General features: G+C 44.4%; 1 protein-coding gene across 1 annotated transcript in view; it reads right to left on the bottom strand.

Moving 5' to 3' along the window:
• The window catches only part of cacna2d3a (calcium channel, voltage-dependent, alpha 2/delta subunit 3a), a 487,702-nt gene that overhangs the window by 240,282 nt on the left and 231,624 nt on the right, over positions 1-15,796 (bottom strand). The window contains exons 7-8 of the mRNA XM_052094087.1: positions 5,662-5,722; positions 5,303-5,453 (exon numbers count right to left, since the gene is read on the bottom strand). Of these exons, the coding sequence (XP_051950047.1) occupies positions 5,303-5,453; positions 5,662-5,722 (212 nt within the window). The remainder of the gene's footprint in view (positions 1-5,302; positions 5,454-5,661; positions 5,723-15,796) is intronic.

The raw sequence follows: 15,796 nt of genomic DNA, 5'->3' as shown, positions 1-15,796 counted from the left end.
TTGCATAAGCTAGCTTACGCTCACGGGAACCCATTGTCAACGCCGTGCGCGCCAAGCATCCACTGCATGAGCCCCGGGGTGGGGGACCCGGGGAGCCCTTGTGAGTGGGGAAATAATATTTGGCCGGCAAGAGTGCGGGCCAGTGTGTGTGTAATACATAAGCACATAGTGGGAAGGGAACGACAGAGCGGCGGTGCCGGTCTGTGTGGAATGAGTCCCATCAGTGCAGCTCACCAGGGGAGCTGTAGCGTATTAAACCGCTAGTAGTTTTGCCTGCAGGGCGGGCACTTCCAGATTGTAAAATATGACAAAGGTGGAGGGGAAGCCCAGCCCGCTGCCACACATATGTCGTGAATGGAAATCCCGCTGGACCATGCCCACGATGAGGCCATGCCTCTAGTGGAGTGAGCCCTAATGCCCAACGGGCATGGCAGGTCTTTTGACGCATATCGCGGCAGCAATAGCGTCCACTATCCATCTAGACAGTGTCTGTTTCGAGGCGGCGAGACCTTTGGTGCGCCCTCGAACGAAACGAAAAGCTGCTCAGAGCGTCTGAAAGAGGCGGAGCGCGCAGTATACAATCTCAGTGCTCTGACTGGGCAAAGGAGATTGGCGTCGCGTTCAGCTATCGGATGCTGGCAGCGCCGATAGGGAAATGACCTGTGCTCTGAAAGGAGTACCGATCACCTTGGGAACATAGCCGTGTCTAGGCTTTAAAATGACCTTGGAGTCACTTGGTCCGAACTCAAGACACGCAGCGCTGACAGACAGCACGTGAAGGTCTCCCACACGTTTGACTGATGACAGGGCAGTCAGAAAAACGGTTTTGAGTGAAAGGTATTTCAAATCCATGGATTGAAGCGGTTCGAAAGGGGGGCTTTCATAGTTTCGAGAACTATAGAAAGATCCCAGATAGGAACCGATGGGAGCGCGGGGTTCATCCTTCTAGCTCCCTTGAGGAAGCGGATGACCAGCTCGTTTTTTCCCAGTGACTGGCCGTGCAGGGGTTCGGCGAATGCCGTGACGGCCGCCACATACACTTTGAGCGTGGATGGGGATCTGCCCTTATCCAGCAGCTCTTGTAAAAACACGAGCAGCGACGACACCCCACATGTCCGTGGGTCCAGGTCTCTGTCGGTGCACCATTTTGAAAACACAGACCATTTTGACGCATAGAGTCTTCTCGTGGAAGGGGCTCTAGCGTGTATGATGGTGTTTATTACCCCTTCTGGCAGAGCGACGGGTAGTCGTTGATCACCCACGCGTGCAGCGCCCAGCGCTCTGGGTGGGGATGCCAGATCGTGCGGCGAGCTTGAGAGAGGAGATCTGCTCTCACTGGGATGGGCCACGGCGCTGTCAGTGACAGCTGCGTAAGCTCCGGGAACCATGTCTGATTCTCCCAAAGCGGGCCTATGAGGAGCACAGAGTGACACGTTTCCCTGATCCTCTGCATTACCTGTGGCAATAGCGAGATGGGAGGGAAGGCGTAAAGCGGGCGGTTGGGCCAGTCCTGGGCCAGCGCGTCCTCGCTTTTCGAGAAAAATATTGGGCAGTGAGAGTTCTCTTCTGACGCAAAGAGGTCTATCTCTGCTCTGCCGAATATGCGCCATAACTTCTGGACTGTTTGAGCGTGCAGGGACCATTCCCCTGGAGGAATATTGTCTCTGGACAGTCTGTCTGGGCCGTTGTTCAGGTGGCCTGGCACGTGCGTCGCCCTCAGCGAGCGCAGGTGGCACTGGGACCAACTCAGTATGCGTTTCGTCAGATGGAAGAGGTCCCTGGATCTGACACCGCCCTGATGGTTTAGGTAGGATACCACAGATCTGTTGTCCGAACGGACCAGGACGTGGTGACCCTGAATGACCGGGAGAAAGCGCACAAGCACGTACTCGACCGCTATCATTTCCAGACAATTTATGTGAAGGAGCTTTTCCTGAACTGACCATAGGCCAAAAACCGGAGAGCCCTCGCAGACCGCGCCCCAACCCGTGTTGGACGCGTCTGTCGAGATGACTTTTCGGCGAGATACAGCTCCCATCGTCACTCCCCGCTGATACCATTCGGCCACTGTCCAGGGCTGCAGAGCTGAAATACAGGTCTGAGTCACCTTGATCGGCTGGCGGCCTGCGGCCCAAGCCCGGCGAGACGCGCGGGTGTTTAGCCAATGCTGAAGCGGGCGCATGCGCAGTAAACCCAGCTGAAGTACTGCTGCGGCTGAGGCCATGTAACCTAGCACTCTCTGAATTTTTTTCAGAGGCGTGAGGCTGTTCATCTGAAAGGACGCGGCTAGTCGCTGAACACGGTGCGCGCTGTGTAGATAAGCGAGCCGTTATTGCCACGGAGTCTAGTTGTATTCCAAGGAAGGAAATTGCCTGACTGGGCTGTAGTGAGCTCTTGGTCCAATTGACTGCAAGACCCAAACTGTTCAGATGGCTGAGGAGAACTGTTCTGTGAGACAGCAGCTCCGTATGTGACTGTGCCATAATCAGCCAGTCGTCCAAATAGTTCAGAATTCGCAAGCCCTGACTCTGCAGGGGTGCGAGCGCCGCATCCATGCACTTCGTGAAAGTACGCGGTGCTAAAGACAGGCCGAACGGAAGGACGGTGTATTGATAAACCTGGCCGCCGGCTGAATCTCAAGAATGGCCTGTGACGGGATTTATCTGAATCTGAAAGTAGGCATCTTTCAGATCGAGAGAGATAAACCAGTCCCCTGGCGCGTATGCGCGAGGAGTTTCCTGATTGTAAGCATTTTGAATGGTCTTTTTGCAAGCACCTTGTTCAAACCCTTGAGATCTAATATTGGTCTGAGGCCGCCGTCTTTCTTGGGAACAAGAAAATAACGGCTGTAAAACCCCGACTAGCTCAGCTAAGGCGGCACTTTCTCTATGGCCCTTTTGCACAGAAGGTTTGCTATTTCTGAACGAAGCATGCAGGCTGCTTCCGTGTTCACAATAGTTTCGAGCCGCGCTCTGAAGCGGGGAGGGCGGCGATCGAACTGTAGCAAATAGCCCTGTTTTATTGTGCTTAACACCCATTTGGATATCCCTGGGATAGCTTCCCACGCTTTGAAGCGTAACGCTAGAGGGTGAATGGCCAAATCGCCCTGATTGCAGCACACAGCGCGCTGAACAGAATGTGTGAGCGCGCATACTGTGCTTATGCATGACTGCTCGCAGACAGCAGGGACAGGCTGTTCTGTGAGTGTCTTCCCGATTGAGGTGAATGGGGAAAGAGTCACATCTGTTAAGTGATGCACGAGCATAGTCACGGGCACGGGACTTACATACAGAGAAGTGTTTGCTGGCCGTGTGACAGAGCGGGCAGAGAAAGCGCACGTATTCGTGAGCGCGTTTATTGACTCTAACACTCGAGCGGGCTGTGTCCGCTTTATGTGAGTGGGCTCTGATCGGGACACGGGAAGTGTAATGCTTGTGTGTAGAGGTGAACACTGGATTGTGGGCACATTTTCTACACATAATGCTGGTCGTGTGACAGAGCGGCCAGAGAAGGGGCGCGCGCACGGATTTGTGGGCACGTTTATTGACTCTAACACTCGAGCGGGCTGTGTCCGCTTTATGTGAGTGGGCTCTGATAGGAACACGGGAAGTGTAATGCTTGTGTGTAGGGGTGAACACTGGATTGTGGGCACATTTTCTACACATAAGGCATGTTTGCTTTTTACAAGATTTCTTTGGGTCGCCGTGAAAACGGCGTTTGAGTGCAGGCAAGCGGGCAGTATCACCGGCTTGTTGGCTGCTGAATCCACCACTGTAGTAGCCTGAGAGAGGGGACTGACAGGGGCGAAGCTTTGACGGTGGTCCGGCCGCGGCGGGACTGAGCCGTCGTTTTTTCAACAAGGCTAGGAGGACTTCGGTTGCTCAGGTTTCAGCGCAACCTTAGACCGAGGCCCGTGGGGGCGGCGTGAAGCGCAAGAGGGGCGCGGCATGAAGCGCAAGTGGTGCGAGGCATCTTAAAAAAGACGCTCGTTACTCTTTTGTGAAGTTTGTTAAGAACTAGCTTGCTCTAAAAAAGGATACGTCGCCGGATGGCGTAGCTCGCAGGATGGCTGAAGGTGGCGGAGACGGCCGGCTTCTTCGAGCGCTGTCCAAGCTTGCTAGATGCCCCGCGAACGGCGACGCGGCTTCCAGTTCAGAGATGCGAAGAGCTTCGCTGAAGAGATGAAAATCAGGGTTCCAGCCTACGAACTACGCTTATATGCACTCTAGCCACGGCCATTTTGGCGGGCTTTGATGCAGTAAGCGCGCGGACGCCTCTCATTGGACGCGAGTTCGCCCAAGTTCGTCTATAGGCTGCAGCAGTTGCCGCAGAGCAACCAATGAGCTCGCTAGCTAGCCCGCTCAAGGTCTGCAGTTGCTGCACTGAGTTTTTGGCTTCAATATCTCAGAAAAGATGAATCTTTTCCGTAGCGTAAGCTAGCTTACGCAATACGAGAGAACCTCTCGTAAGAGAACATTTGCTACATTTTGCATTCCAGTTTGTGTATAGTTATTTATTTTTTTGTGTATCTTTTTGTTTCTGTATTTTTTTCCCGCAATAATCTTATAATATAAATTTATTTATATTATATTTATAATTTAGTTGTGTGTGTGTGTGTGTGTGTTTGTTTCCAAAATATTTTCAAAATAAAGAAAAACAAGACAAAGCTGCGCAGTTTGTTTCTGTGAGAGTGAATATGTGAAATGTTTGTCGATGTTATTGGAGTTGTCATAAAGAATAGAGCAATAACTTGTAGTAATGCAGTGCTTTACCAATATGTTTATGCGTTGGGCTAACGCAAACAATAACTGATTGGGTGTTTACCATCGAACTTTGGGCTATGATCGCTAACATAAATCAACTCAAATTCCTTCTCTGATTTTGATTTTTTTACTACAAAGCGGTGATGGGCGTTCCGTTTCCGACAATCTCTGCACAAAGTATACCAATCACAACTGACTGGGTCATCTGACCAATCACCGCAGATTAGCGTCACGCAAAGGAGGGGTTTGGAAAAATGAGACGTTAAACGAATCATTTGGGAGTCGGTGAGCAAATCAGGTAAACATAAATGCATATTATAAGACAACAAAAGTGTTTTTTGTCATTGCAAGCATGTAAAACTGTTGTTGGGGACTCCCAAAACAATATTAGGAACATTTTAAATGCCATAATAGGTGCCCTTTAATTAGCAAATTCACCAGTCATAGATAATAGCCATGTATTTTCCTGGTGTTTTTTAACATTTTACATAGGCACAATGCTATTAGATCAATTATTAGTATTGTTAATGAAAACTCACAGCAATAATGTTAAAGAAGTCATCATCCCCAAGTGTATCCAGTATGGAGGAGACAGTCTGTCTGGCTATGGTCAGCCGAAGCCCCTTCATACTGCCACTCACATCCACTAAAATGACCACATCTTTAGGTGACGTAGCTGCCTGGATATACCTATAAAAACATGTTAAGAGAGCAAGATAGGATAAATATGTTGACAATGAAATATGAAACATTACTGTTTAGATTTTGTTTTTCAATCTTGCACATCAAAATGATTACATTAATTGATAGATTATATTACTTTATTTTAGGTGAGGTATACTATATACTGTACATATTCATCCCCATGTCTCCACAGCTCAGGGACAAAATGTCTTACCATTTGCGATTTCTACAGTCAAATTCTATCACTCCATGTTCATCTGGTGTCCACTTTATACCTGTGAACATAGAGAATATGTGTGAATTCTCAGAAAACAATAAAACATTTATTTCAATTCCTACCTGGTTTAATTTATTAATCAATTAATTCATATTTTTTTATTATGCAATGGCTCCATAATATATCAGCGGTATTGCAACATATAGTGAAATTTCGATATGCGTGGATGCAAGTGTGAAAAATATTTTAAAAATTCACATCTAGCATATTCTGGCCAAGAATGAACATTGATCTGAATGACAAGCAGCCAACCACATTTCATGCTTTTTGCATGTTGCTAGATGCAGATAAATTGATACCACAATTATAGGCCAAGTGCAAAAATTAAATAGCTGTTTCAGAAAATGGCACAGCAGTCTCTATGAAAGGTGTTGAAGTAAAAACCTGCTATTTGGAGGTTTGGAGAAGTCTAGTTAGGCCTCAAATCTCAATGATCATGTCCTCTTGTCTCACTTTTATTATATCTGGAGCCATGTGTGTCAATTTATTTTAAAAAGTGGTGGTCACAAAGTGGCAAATCTAATGAATATTAATTAGGTTTTGTGCAGATAATGTCAAATCATATTTTTCTGTTTTGATAAGCAGTCGGTCTTGTTGACTGATTTAAGAGCTCCAATAAATATTTCACATAATTAATCTGATAACTTGATCTTTACATTTGGCATTGTCAGTACTTGGATTTCTTTTTTTTGTCAGTGGATAAATACATGGATCAAAAAACTTCAGCCAGATTGACTGATTGACCTGAAGGTTAAGTTTTAGCCTCCAGTACAAGGAATTCCGGGTTCTAATTTGCCCTAATAAAAATGTTATTTTAATAACTGAAGAGTGCATCTGCATGTCAGTGGATGTACAGTATATCATGAGTGGGGATACATCTGTTTGTATTTTGCTTTGCAATTTAACTGGAAAGGAGCACGAGCTGCACCGAGAGTAGAGAACGCATCTGGAGGATTAAGAGAACATTGCCGCAAGCTGTAACTCAACTCCACTGAAAACCTGCAACAAACAGAGATTTTTCTACTGCATTAGACACCTGATGAATGCTATTTCAAAAAGTGGTGGGGACAAAATTGTCAAAGGCAAAAAGTAGCAGGGACATGTCCCACCTGTCCTACCCGCAAATCATGAACTGAATTTGGTGAACTGAACATTAGGTGAACTGAACATCTCACTGACCAATCAGTTGGGGGTGCAACCTCCCCCCAGTGGGCATTCAAATGTTGCCAGAGTCCGTTGAGAGCAATTAGTACAAAGGGGGACTAAAATGCAGTGTGTAGGTGCCCTTTCACGTGGACCATTCTCAACTGCGCAGCATAGATCATTATCAGCAGCGCTAGCTGGTCTTGGATATGCAGCAGCACAGACCATAAGGGCACCTATACACTAGATTGAACCAAGTTAAAACTTGTGTAGGAGCCATTTTAATGCAATTATATATTTGTCCATTGGGGGAGCTCTGACATTTGTATAATAGGAGCACATGGGTAATTAGACAACAGGTGTATTGGTGGTAGGGAAGCACACAGTTTTTTGACCGTGTTAAGCCATGTACTACGTGGGATACCATGCTGACTGTGCTCATAGGATTATTATGTGTTGAATTGGGTTTAATGGTGCTTAACCATGCTTCACTGATAAAGAGCGATGTTCAAGGACATATGGAATATGGACAATGTTTGTGCGCTGTATCTGCAAGGTATGGATTTATGATTTGAACCACAAAGAATGAGACATCACAAGAAGTTAATGGAAGCAATGTTTATTAATTAGAGCACAACGAATAAAAGACTTAGGTTGCATCTTACATCTGTGTTCATGGAGTTTATACGTGTTCATTACTTGCTCACTTCTATTACCAATACTACAGCGGCTTAATGGAAAGCTGATACATTAAGTCAAAAAACTCTGTTTCACTAAGCAGTTGAGCATATTTAATAAACTTGCTTCCAATGGACTGTGAGCATAAGCTGCACGTGGATGCCACTTCAGAGAGGAGGCTTTATTGAGCATGAGTTCTTCAGCACGTCAAGGATTCACTTTATGGATATCGGATTTCATCGTGGAAATGTGATTCACTGTTCCAGTTGGATTCGTAGTGGATTTGCTTCTCTGTTCCGGTTGGATTCGTACTGGATTTGCTGTTCCTGTTGGATTGCTTGTTGCTGGGAAAAAGCTTGATTCGGCAGCGGATAAAAAAGGTACTGTTGCAACAACAAATATTTAATGGCCATTGACTCAAATTATGCGTAAATCCAATGCATTGGTTGCCAAAAGTTACACATTTATTCTTTGTACTGCATGGGTTTTGAGTACTGTGTGTAATATGGAAGAGCAGTGTTTGGCCGCGGAAGAATCCGCTGTGACAAAACAACAACTTTGTAATGAAAATGAGCCTGAAATGCAAAAAAGGACAATTAAACTCTCAGCAAAGGCTTTTGTGGAAAAACTTGATTCATTACAAAAATTGAGAAAAGCAAAGCTGAACAAAGCACACAAAATGATTGAGACTATTAAAAGGTTGATGCAAGGTAACAAAGAAAATGAGTCTGAAGTACGAAACATGTATGAAAACTTCAATGATTTGTGCTTAGGGGCCAAGGAAACGCATGATTCATTGTTGACTGTGTTGCCTGATAATGAAATTGAGAAACATGATATATGGTTCAAGGCAAAACTGATTTCAATTAACGAGTATACTGAACATCTGAATGTATGGCTGTCTACACCTTTAACATCTGAAGGGGTTGATGTAAATGTTAATGATGATATAGTTCCTGAGGACAGTGTTTCAAATATATCAAAGGTTACCACTGCATTTAGTAACTGTAGTTCAAGCAGCCGAAGTTCTTCCACTTCATCAGCACGCATACAGGCAGAGGCAGAGAGAGCTGCACTTGTGGCACGTGCCACTGCATTAAAAACGAAACATGCAATTGAAACACAGCAGGAGGAATTGAGGAAAAAAATGGAACAAGTGGAATTAGATGCTGAAATTGCAGCATCCACTGCAAGAATTGCTGTTTTGGGGACGATTGACAGTCATAGAAAATTTTCACGTACTGGCAGTTCACATTCTAAAGGAAAAATATCAACAAAGGCTCAGAATTCAAGGGATGTGACAGGAAATGAAGTTTTTCATTCCACAAGATCAAAGGTGTTAAATCCACAAGTTACTGAATATGTGCCAATGAGTGAAATACCAATGGATACAGCTAGATTTATCAGCAGCGTTCCAACACAATCAGCTGGTGCTTCCTGTAACATCACAAACCGATCAACATTAATGCAGCCTAAAAGAGTGTTGAACATTCAAGAAAGCAGTACTTGCCAACAACAAGACTCACATTCTTTTGCTCAACTTTCCAGAGGCAATATGGCAATATCTCAAGCTGTGAACTATCTTCCATCTCAAGGTGAACCCCTGTATGAGATTCTGAAAAGGCAGGAGGAATTAACAACATATCTGCTACATCAAGTTCAACCTCAAACGCTTCCCAAAAGAGAGATTCCAGTCTTTGATGGTAATCCACTTCAGTATGTGCCATTCATTAGAGCTTTTGAGCACAGTGTTGAAGAAAAGACACGCAATAAAAGGGACTGCTTGTATTTTCTGGAGCAGTTCACGACAGGACAACCCCGAGTACTGGTTCAAAGTTGTCAACATCTTGATCCAGAAGTAGGTTATTTAGTAGCCAAGAAACTTCTGAAGGAGCAATTTGGTGATGAATTCCAGATTGCAGCTGCATACATGGAAAAGGCTTTAAGTTGGCCATCATTAAGGACTGAGGATGCACAAGGTCTTCATGCATATTCTTTGTTTTTACGTGCATGTTGTAACATCATTGATAATATCTCTTATATGCAAGAACTAAACATGCCAAGTAATATGAGAACTGTGGTAATGAAGCTGCCTTTCAAATTGAGAGAACGTTGGAGAGAAAGAGCTTGTGAGATAATGGAGTTGAATCAAGGTAGATAAAATTCTCACACATTGTAGACTTCATCGAACGACAGGCAAAGATGACATCAGATCCTGTGTTTGGATGCATTCAGGATAAGCAACCAATTGCAGTTAACAGGACATTCAAGGGAAACAGTTTTGCTACAAATGTTACAAATGTTAATTCATTTCCAAGGGGATATGTAACATCACAATCGAGAAACCATTCCGTATACAAGACCAATGATAACACAACTTGCTTGTTCTGTCAAGACAATCATGTTTTAAAAAGGTGTGATATTTTTAAAAATAAGTCCCAACAAGAGAAGCTTGACTTTTTAAAAGAAACAGGAGTTTGTTTCAGCTGTTTAAAGTCTGGACATATAAGTAGGGAATGTGACGACCGCCTTGTCTGTGAAGTATGTAATCAGACACATCCTTCAGTGTTGCACATACATCGCAAGCCAGTTATGGAGGACAAGAGGCAAAAGAGTAGCCTAGTGTCTGCACAAACTTGTGGACATACAGGGGCCGGTAATGAAAAATGTTTTCTGTCAATCATTCCAGTGCAAGTAAAATCAGCCAAAGGAGACAAAATAATTCAAACGTATGCTTTTCTGGATTCTGGGAGTTCAGCTACATTTTGCTCCAAGCAGCTGATGGATGAACTGAACATCAGAGGTAAAAGGGTTAACATTTTTCTGCGCACTATGGGACAAGAGCAGTCTGTATCTTGTAATGTGGTAACTGGTTTGGAGATAAGTGGAATCAACAACGATAATTTCTTTTCCCTTCCGGAAGTATATACTCAGAAGAAAATGCCTGTCAACTCAGATAACATTGTAATGCAGGAGGAAATATCCAAATGGCCATACCTGGATAGAGTGAAACTTACACACATTGAGGCTAATGTTGATTTACTCATTGGAGCCAATGCGTCTCAAGTGATGGAGCCATGGGAGGTAATAAATGGCTATGGTAATGGACCCTATGCCATTAGAACCCTACTGGGGTGGGTTGTTAATGGACTTTCAGAGAGGAGCAGTGACTGCAGGAATGATACCGGCACACCTTTTGTTACTGTCAACAGGATTTCTATTGGAAGGCTCGAGGAATTGCTTCAACATCAGTATAATTGCGACTTCAATGAAAACATGGTGGATGAGAAAGAGATGTCCAGAGAGGATCTGAAGTTTATGGAGATAATGGACAAGTCAGTTAAGGTACAGGATGGACATTACAATCTTAAGTTACCATTTCGAACTAATGATGTGGTATTGCCTAACAACTTGTGTGTCGCTAAGCAAAGGTGCAATGGTTTGAAAAAGAAATTTGAAAGAAACAAACTGTTTCATGAGAAATATACAAGTTTCCTCTCTGATGTTCTTGAGAAAGGTTATGCTGAGAAGGTGCCAGAAGAACAGTTAAATCGTGATGATGGTAAGGTTTGGTACGTTCCTCATCATGGAGTGTTCCATCCAAAAAAGGGAACATTGAGAGTTGTATTTGATTGTGGAGCAACATTTAAGGATACATCACTCAACAAACAACTGTTGCAAGGTCCCAACCTTACAAATTCACTTCTGGGAGTTCTGATACGATTCCGGCAGGAGCCCATAGCCTTGATGGCTGACATTCAAGCTATGTTTCATCAGGTTAAGGTATCTAAAGAGGATGTTGACTTTCTTCGGTTTCTATGGTGGTCTGATGGAGACTTGAAACAGGAAGTTTCTACTTACCGAATGACAGTTCATCTGTTCGGAGCTGTATCCTCTCCAAGTTGTGCCTGTTATGCATTAAAACAAACTGCAACGGACAATCAACCACTCTTTTCAACAGAAGTGATCAAAACCGTCTTTGAAAGTTTCTATGTGGATGATTGTTTGAAGAGTGTCTCTTCGGAGGAGGTAGCTGTCATCATGGTACAGGATCTTACTGCTCTTTGTCAAAAGGGTGGGTTTTGTTTGATCAAGTGGATCAGTAACAGTTGCAAGGTATTGCAATCAGTTCCAGAGGAATCCAGAAGCAAAGAAATCCAGTGTTTGGATTTAGCTCGGGATAAGTTACCTGTGGAAAGAACTTTGGGTCTTCAGTGGTGTACAGAGGTTGATAAGTTTCAATTTAGAATGCAGTTGAAAACCCAACAACGTACAAGGAGAGGAATATTGTCTACTGTCTGTTCTGTGTATGATCCTATGGGATTTCTCGCTCCTATTATGCTGCCTGCCAAGTTACTCCTGCAGGAGATGTGTAGACAGAATCTGAGTTGGGATGAGAATATACCCCCAATATTTCAAACACAGTGGAATAGTTGGATTTCTGATTTGGATAAGTTGTCAGAGTTCCGAGTGGACCGATGTCTAAAACCCAAAGATTTTGGACAAATCATTCATGCCCGTTTACATCATTTTTCAGATGCCTGTGAAAGAGGATATGGCATGGTTACTTATCTCAAGCTGATCAACAGTGAGGACAAAGTGCATGTGACATTTCTACTCAGTAAGGCCAGAGTAGTGCCTCTTAAACCGATAACCATTCCTCGTCTGGAACTAATACGGACTACACGGACTACAAGCGGAATACAAGCGGACTACAAGCGGAATAAAGTCTCCGCCATGAACACCGCTGCATCTCTCCCGGACGAACTTAATACATTTTATGCTCGTTTTGAGGACAGTAACACCGCCCTCGCGGAGAGAGCACTCGCTGCTGACGCTACAGAGGTTGATTCACTCTCCGTCTCTGTTGTGGATGTAACCCGATCATTCCGACGGGTGAACATCCGTAAAGCCGCGGGTCCAGACGGCATTCCGGGCCGCGTCATCAGAGCGTGCGCGAATCAACTGGCTGGTGTTTTTACGGACATTTTCAATCTGTCCCTCTCCCTGTCTGTAGTCCCCACATGCTTCAAAACATCAACCATTGTGCCTGTACCGAAGCAAGCTATAATCACATGCTTAAATGACTGGCGTCCTGTTGCTCTGACCCCCATCATCAGCAAATGCTTCGAGAGGTTAATCAGAGATCACATCTGCTCTGTTCTGCCCCCTCTTTGGACCCATTGCAGTTTGCCTACCGCAACAACCGCTCCACTGATGATGCCATTGCATCTACAATACACACTGCTCTCTCCCACCTGGAAAAAAGGAACACATATGTGAGAATGCTGTTTGTAGACTACAGCTCAGCATTCAACACCATAGTGCCCTCCAAGCTTGATGAGAAACTCCGGGCTCTGGGCTTAAACAGCTCGCTGTGCAGCTGGATCCTGGATTTCCTGTCAGGCAGACGTCAGGTGGTTAGAATGGGCAGCAACACCTCCTCATCACTGACCCTCAACACTGGAGCCCCGCAGGGCTGTGTTCTCAGCCCACTCCTGTATTCCCTGTACACACATGACTGTGTGGCAACACATAGCTCCAATGCCATCATTAAGTTTGCTGACGATACGACGGTGGTAGGTCTGATCACTGACAATGATGAAAGAGCCTACAGAGAGGAGGTGCACACTCTGACACGCTGGTGTCAGGAGCACAACCTCTCCCTCAACGTCAGTAAAACCAAGGAGCTTGTTGTGGACTTCAGGAAGAAAGACGGAGAACACAGCCCCATCACCATCAATGGAGCACCGGTGGAGAGAGTCAGCAGCTTCAAGTTCCTCGGTGTCCACATTACTGAGGAACTCACATGGTCCGGTCCACACTGAGGCCGTTGTGAAGAAGGCTCACCAGCGCCTCTTCTTCCTGAGACGGCTGAGGAAGTTTGGAATGAACCACCACATCCTCACACGGTTCTACACCAGCACTGTAGAGAGCATCCTGACTGGCTGCATCACCGCCTGGTACGGCAATAGCACCGCGTACAACTGCAAAGCCCTGCAAAGGGTGGTGCTGAACTGCCAGGAACATCATCGGAGGTGAGCTTCCCTCCCTCCAGGACATATACACCAGGCGGTGTGTGAAAAAGCTCGGAGGATCATCAGAGACTCCAGTCACCCAAGTCATGGGCTGTTCTCACTGCTACCATCAGGCAGGCGGTATCGCAGCATCAGGACCCGCACCAGCCGACTACATGATAGCTTTTTCCCCAAGCAATCAGACTGTTGAACTCTTGATCTATCAGGATCAATAATTAGCACTGCACTTTATTAATCTATAATCTCACACTGGACTGTCAACATATTCTCCTCAATACAACTGCTATATATATATATATATACACACATATATTTCATATACTCCCACTTATTGTATTGTATTGTATATTCTGTTCTATATTCTGCATTGTATATAATTATTGTGTTGTGTAAGTATGTGTACATCTGATTTGTAAATTGTTTTGTGTAAGTATGTGTACATTTGATATGTAAATTGTTTTGTGTAAGTATGTTGTTTATTGTAATTGGTATATGTCTCGTCACTGTCATGACTGCTATGTTGCTCGGAACTGCACACAAGAATTTCACCTACTGTTGCACTTGTGTACATGGTAGTGTGACAATAAAGTGATTTGATTTGATTTGATTTGATTTGATAATAGCAGCTGTACTCGCTGCTAAAGTGGACCAAATGCTGAGGAAGGAGTTAAGACTTCAATTGGAGAATTCAACTTTTTGGACTGACAGCCAGACTGTGCTTAAGTACATCAACAATGAGGACAAGCGCTTTCAGACTTTTGTTGCAAATAGGGTCTCTTACATAAGAGAAAGGACACAACCACAGCAATGGAGATATGTTTCCACTAAGGAAAACCCTGCAGATGATGCTTCACGTGGAATGCAGATTAAAACATTTGGGCAAAGCAAAAGATGGATTGAAGGTCCAAGTTTCCTTTGGACATCAGAAGATTATCAACCACTTCCAACAGAAGAACACAACATTCAGGAGGATGATCCTGAGATCAAAGGAGAGCATAAGGTAAATGTTTTTATTCTGCAAGGTACATCAAATGCCACTAATTACTTTATCACCTACTTCTCAGAGTGGAAAAGACTGAAAGTGGCGGTTGCTTGGATTCTCAAATTGAGAAAAGTGCTAAATAGGCTACGTCTCAAGAGGAAGGAACTACTGGCATTGGAAAGAGATTGCAATGTTATTAAATCTGCCGTAGATGTGCAAATACATTTGTTTAAAGCAACTCAAGGTGGACAATCTTTTGTCACTGGAGGATCTCTTTGAAGCTGAAATGGCTATTGTTCGCTTCAGTCAACAACAACAATTTCAAGATGAAATTGAACAACTGAAGAGTGGTTCTAATGGAGTCAAGATGAATAGCAGTCTATATAGACTGGACCCTGTATTGGACAATGAACTCGTAAGGGTAGGAGGAAGACTCAGGAAGGCAGCTATGCCTATTGAATCCAAGCACCCCATCATATTGTCTAAGAATCAGCACATTTCACATCTTCTACTTCGTCACATCCATGGACAATTGGGCCATCGTGGTAGAAGTCATATGTTATCCAAGTTAAGACAAACATACTGGATTACCAATGCTAATGTTGCTGCAAGAAAAGTAATTTCCAAATGTGTTGTATGTAGGCGTTATAGAGGGAAGACAGGTGAGCAAAAGATATCAGACCTTCCCCTTGAACGAATTACTCCTGATCTTCCACCCTTTACAAACACTGGAGTGGATTATTTTGGTCCTATCGAAGTTAGACGAGGATGTAGTAATGTGAAGCGATACGGAGTATAATGAATCTTCACTTGTATGGCATCCAGAGCAGTGCATTCGGAAGTAGCTTACTCCTTGGATACTGATGGATGTATAAATGCTTTAAGGAGATTTGTTGCTCGAAGAGGTCAAGTAGCTCACATTAGGTCTGACAATGGAACAAATTTCATTGGTGCCAACAGAGAGTTGAAAGAGGCTTTTTCTGTGTGGAATAACAATCAAATTGAAAAGGAGTTACTCCAAGTAGGGGTTCAGTGGAGCTTTAATCCACCAGCTGGCTCCCATTATGGAAGTGCGTGGGAGCGCATCATTCGCATGGTGAGAAATATTCTTTGTTCTGTACTTCGCCAACAGACGCTGGATGATGAATCATTCCATACTATTCTGTGTGAAGTAGAGTCCATTTTAAATGATCGTCCGATTACCAAGCTTTCCAGTGATTCCAATGATCTT

This window comes from Xyrauchen texanus, chromosome 27, assembly GCF_025860055.1.
Source record: "Xyrauchen texanus isolate HMW12.3.18 chromosome 27, RBS_HiC_50CHRs, whole genome shotgun sequence".
Lineage (NCBI taxonomy): Eukaryota > Metazoa > Chordata > Actinopteri > Cypriniformes > Catostomidae > Xyrauchen > Xyrauchen texanus.
The sequence above is the reverse complement of the archived record's forward strand: the minus strand, read 5'-3'. Positions and strand labels throughout refer to the sequence as shown.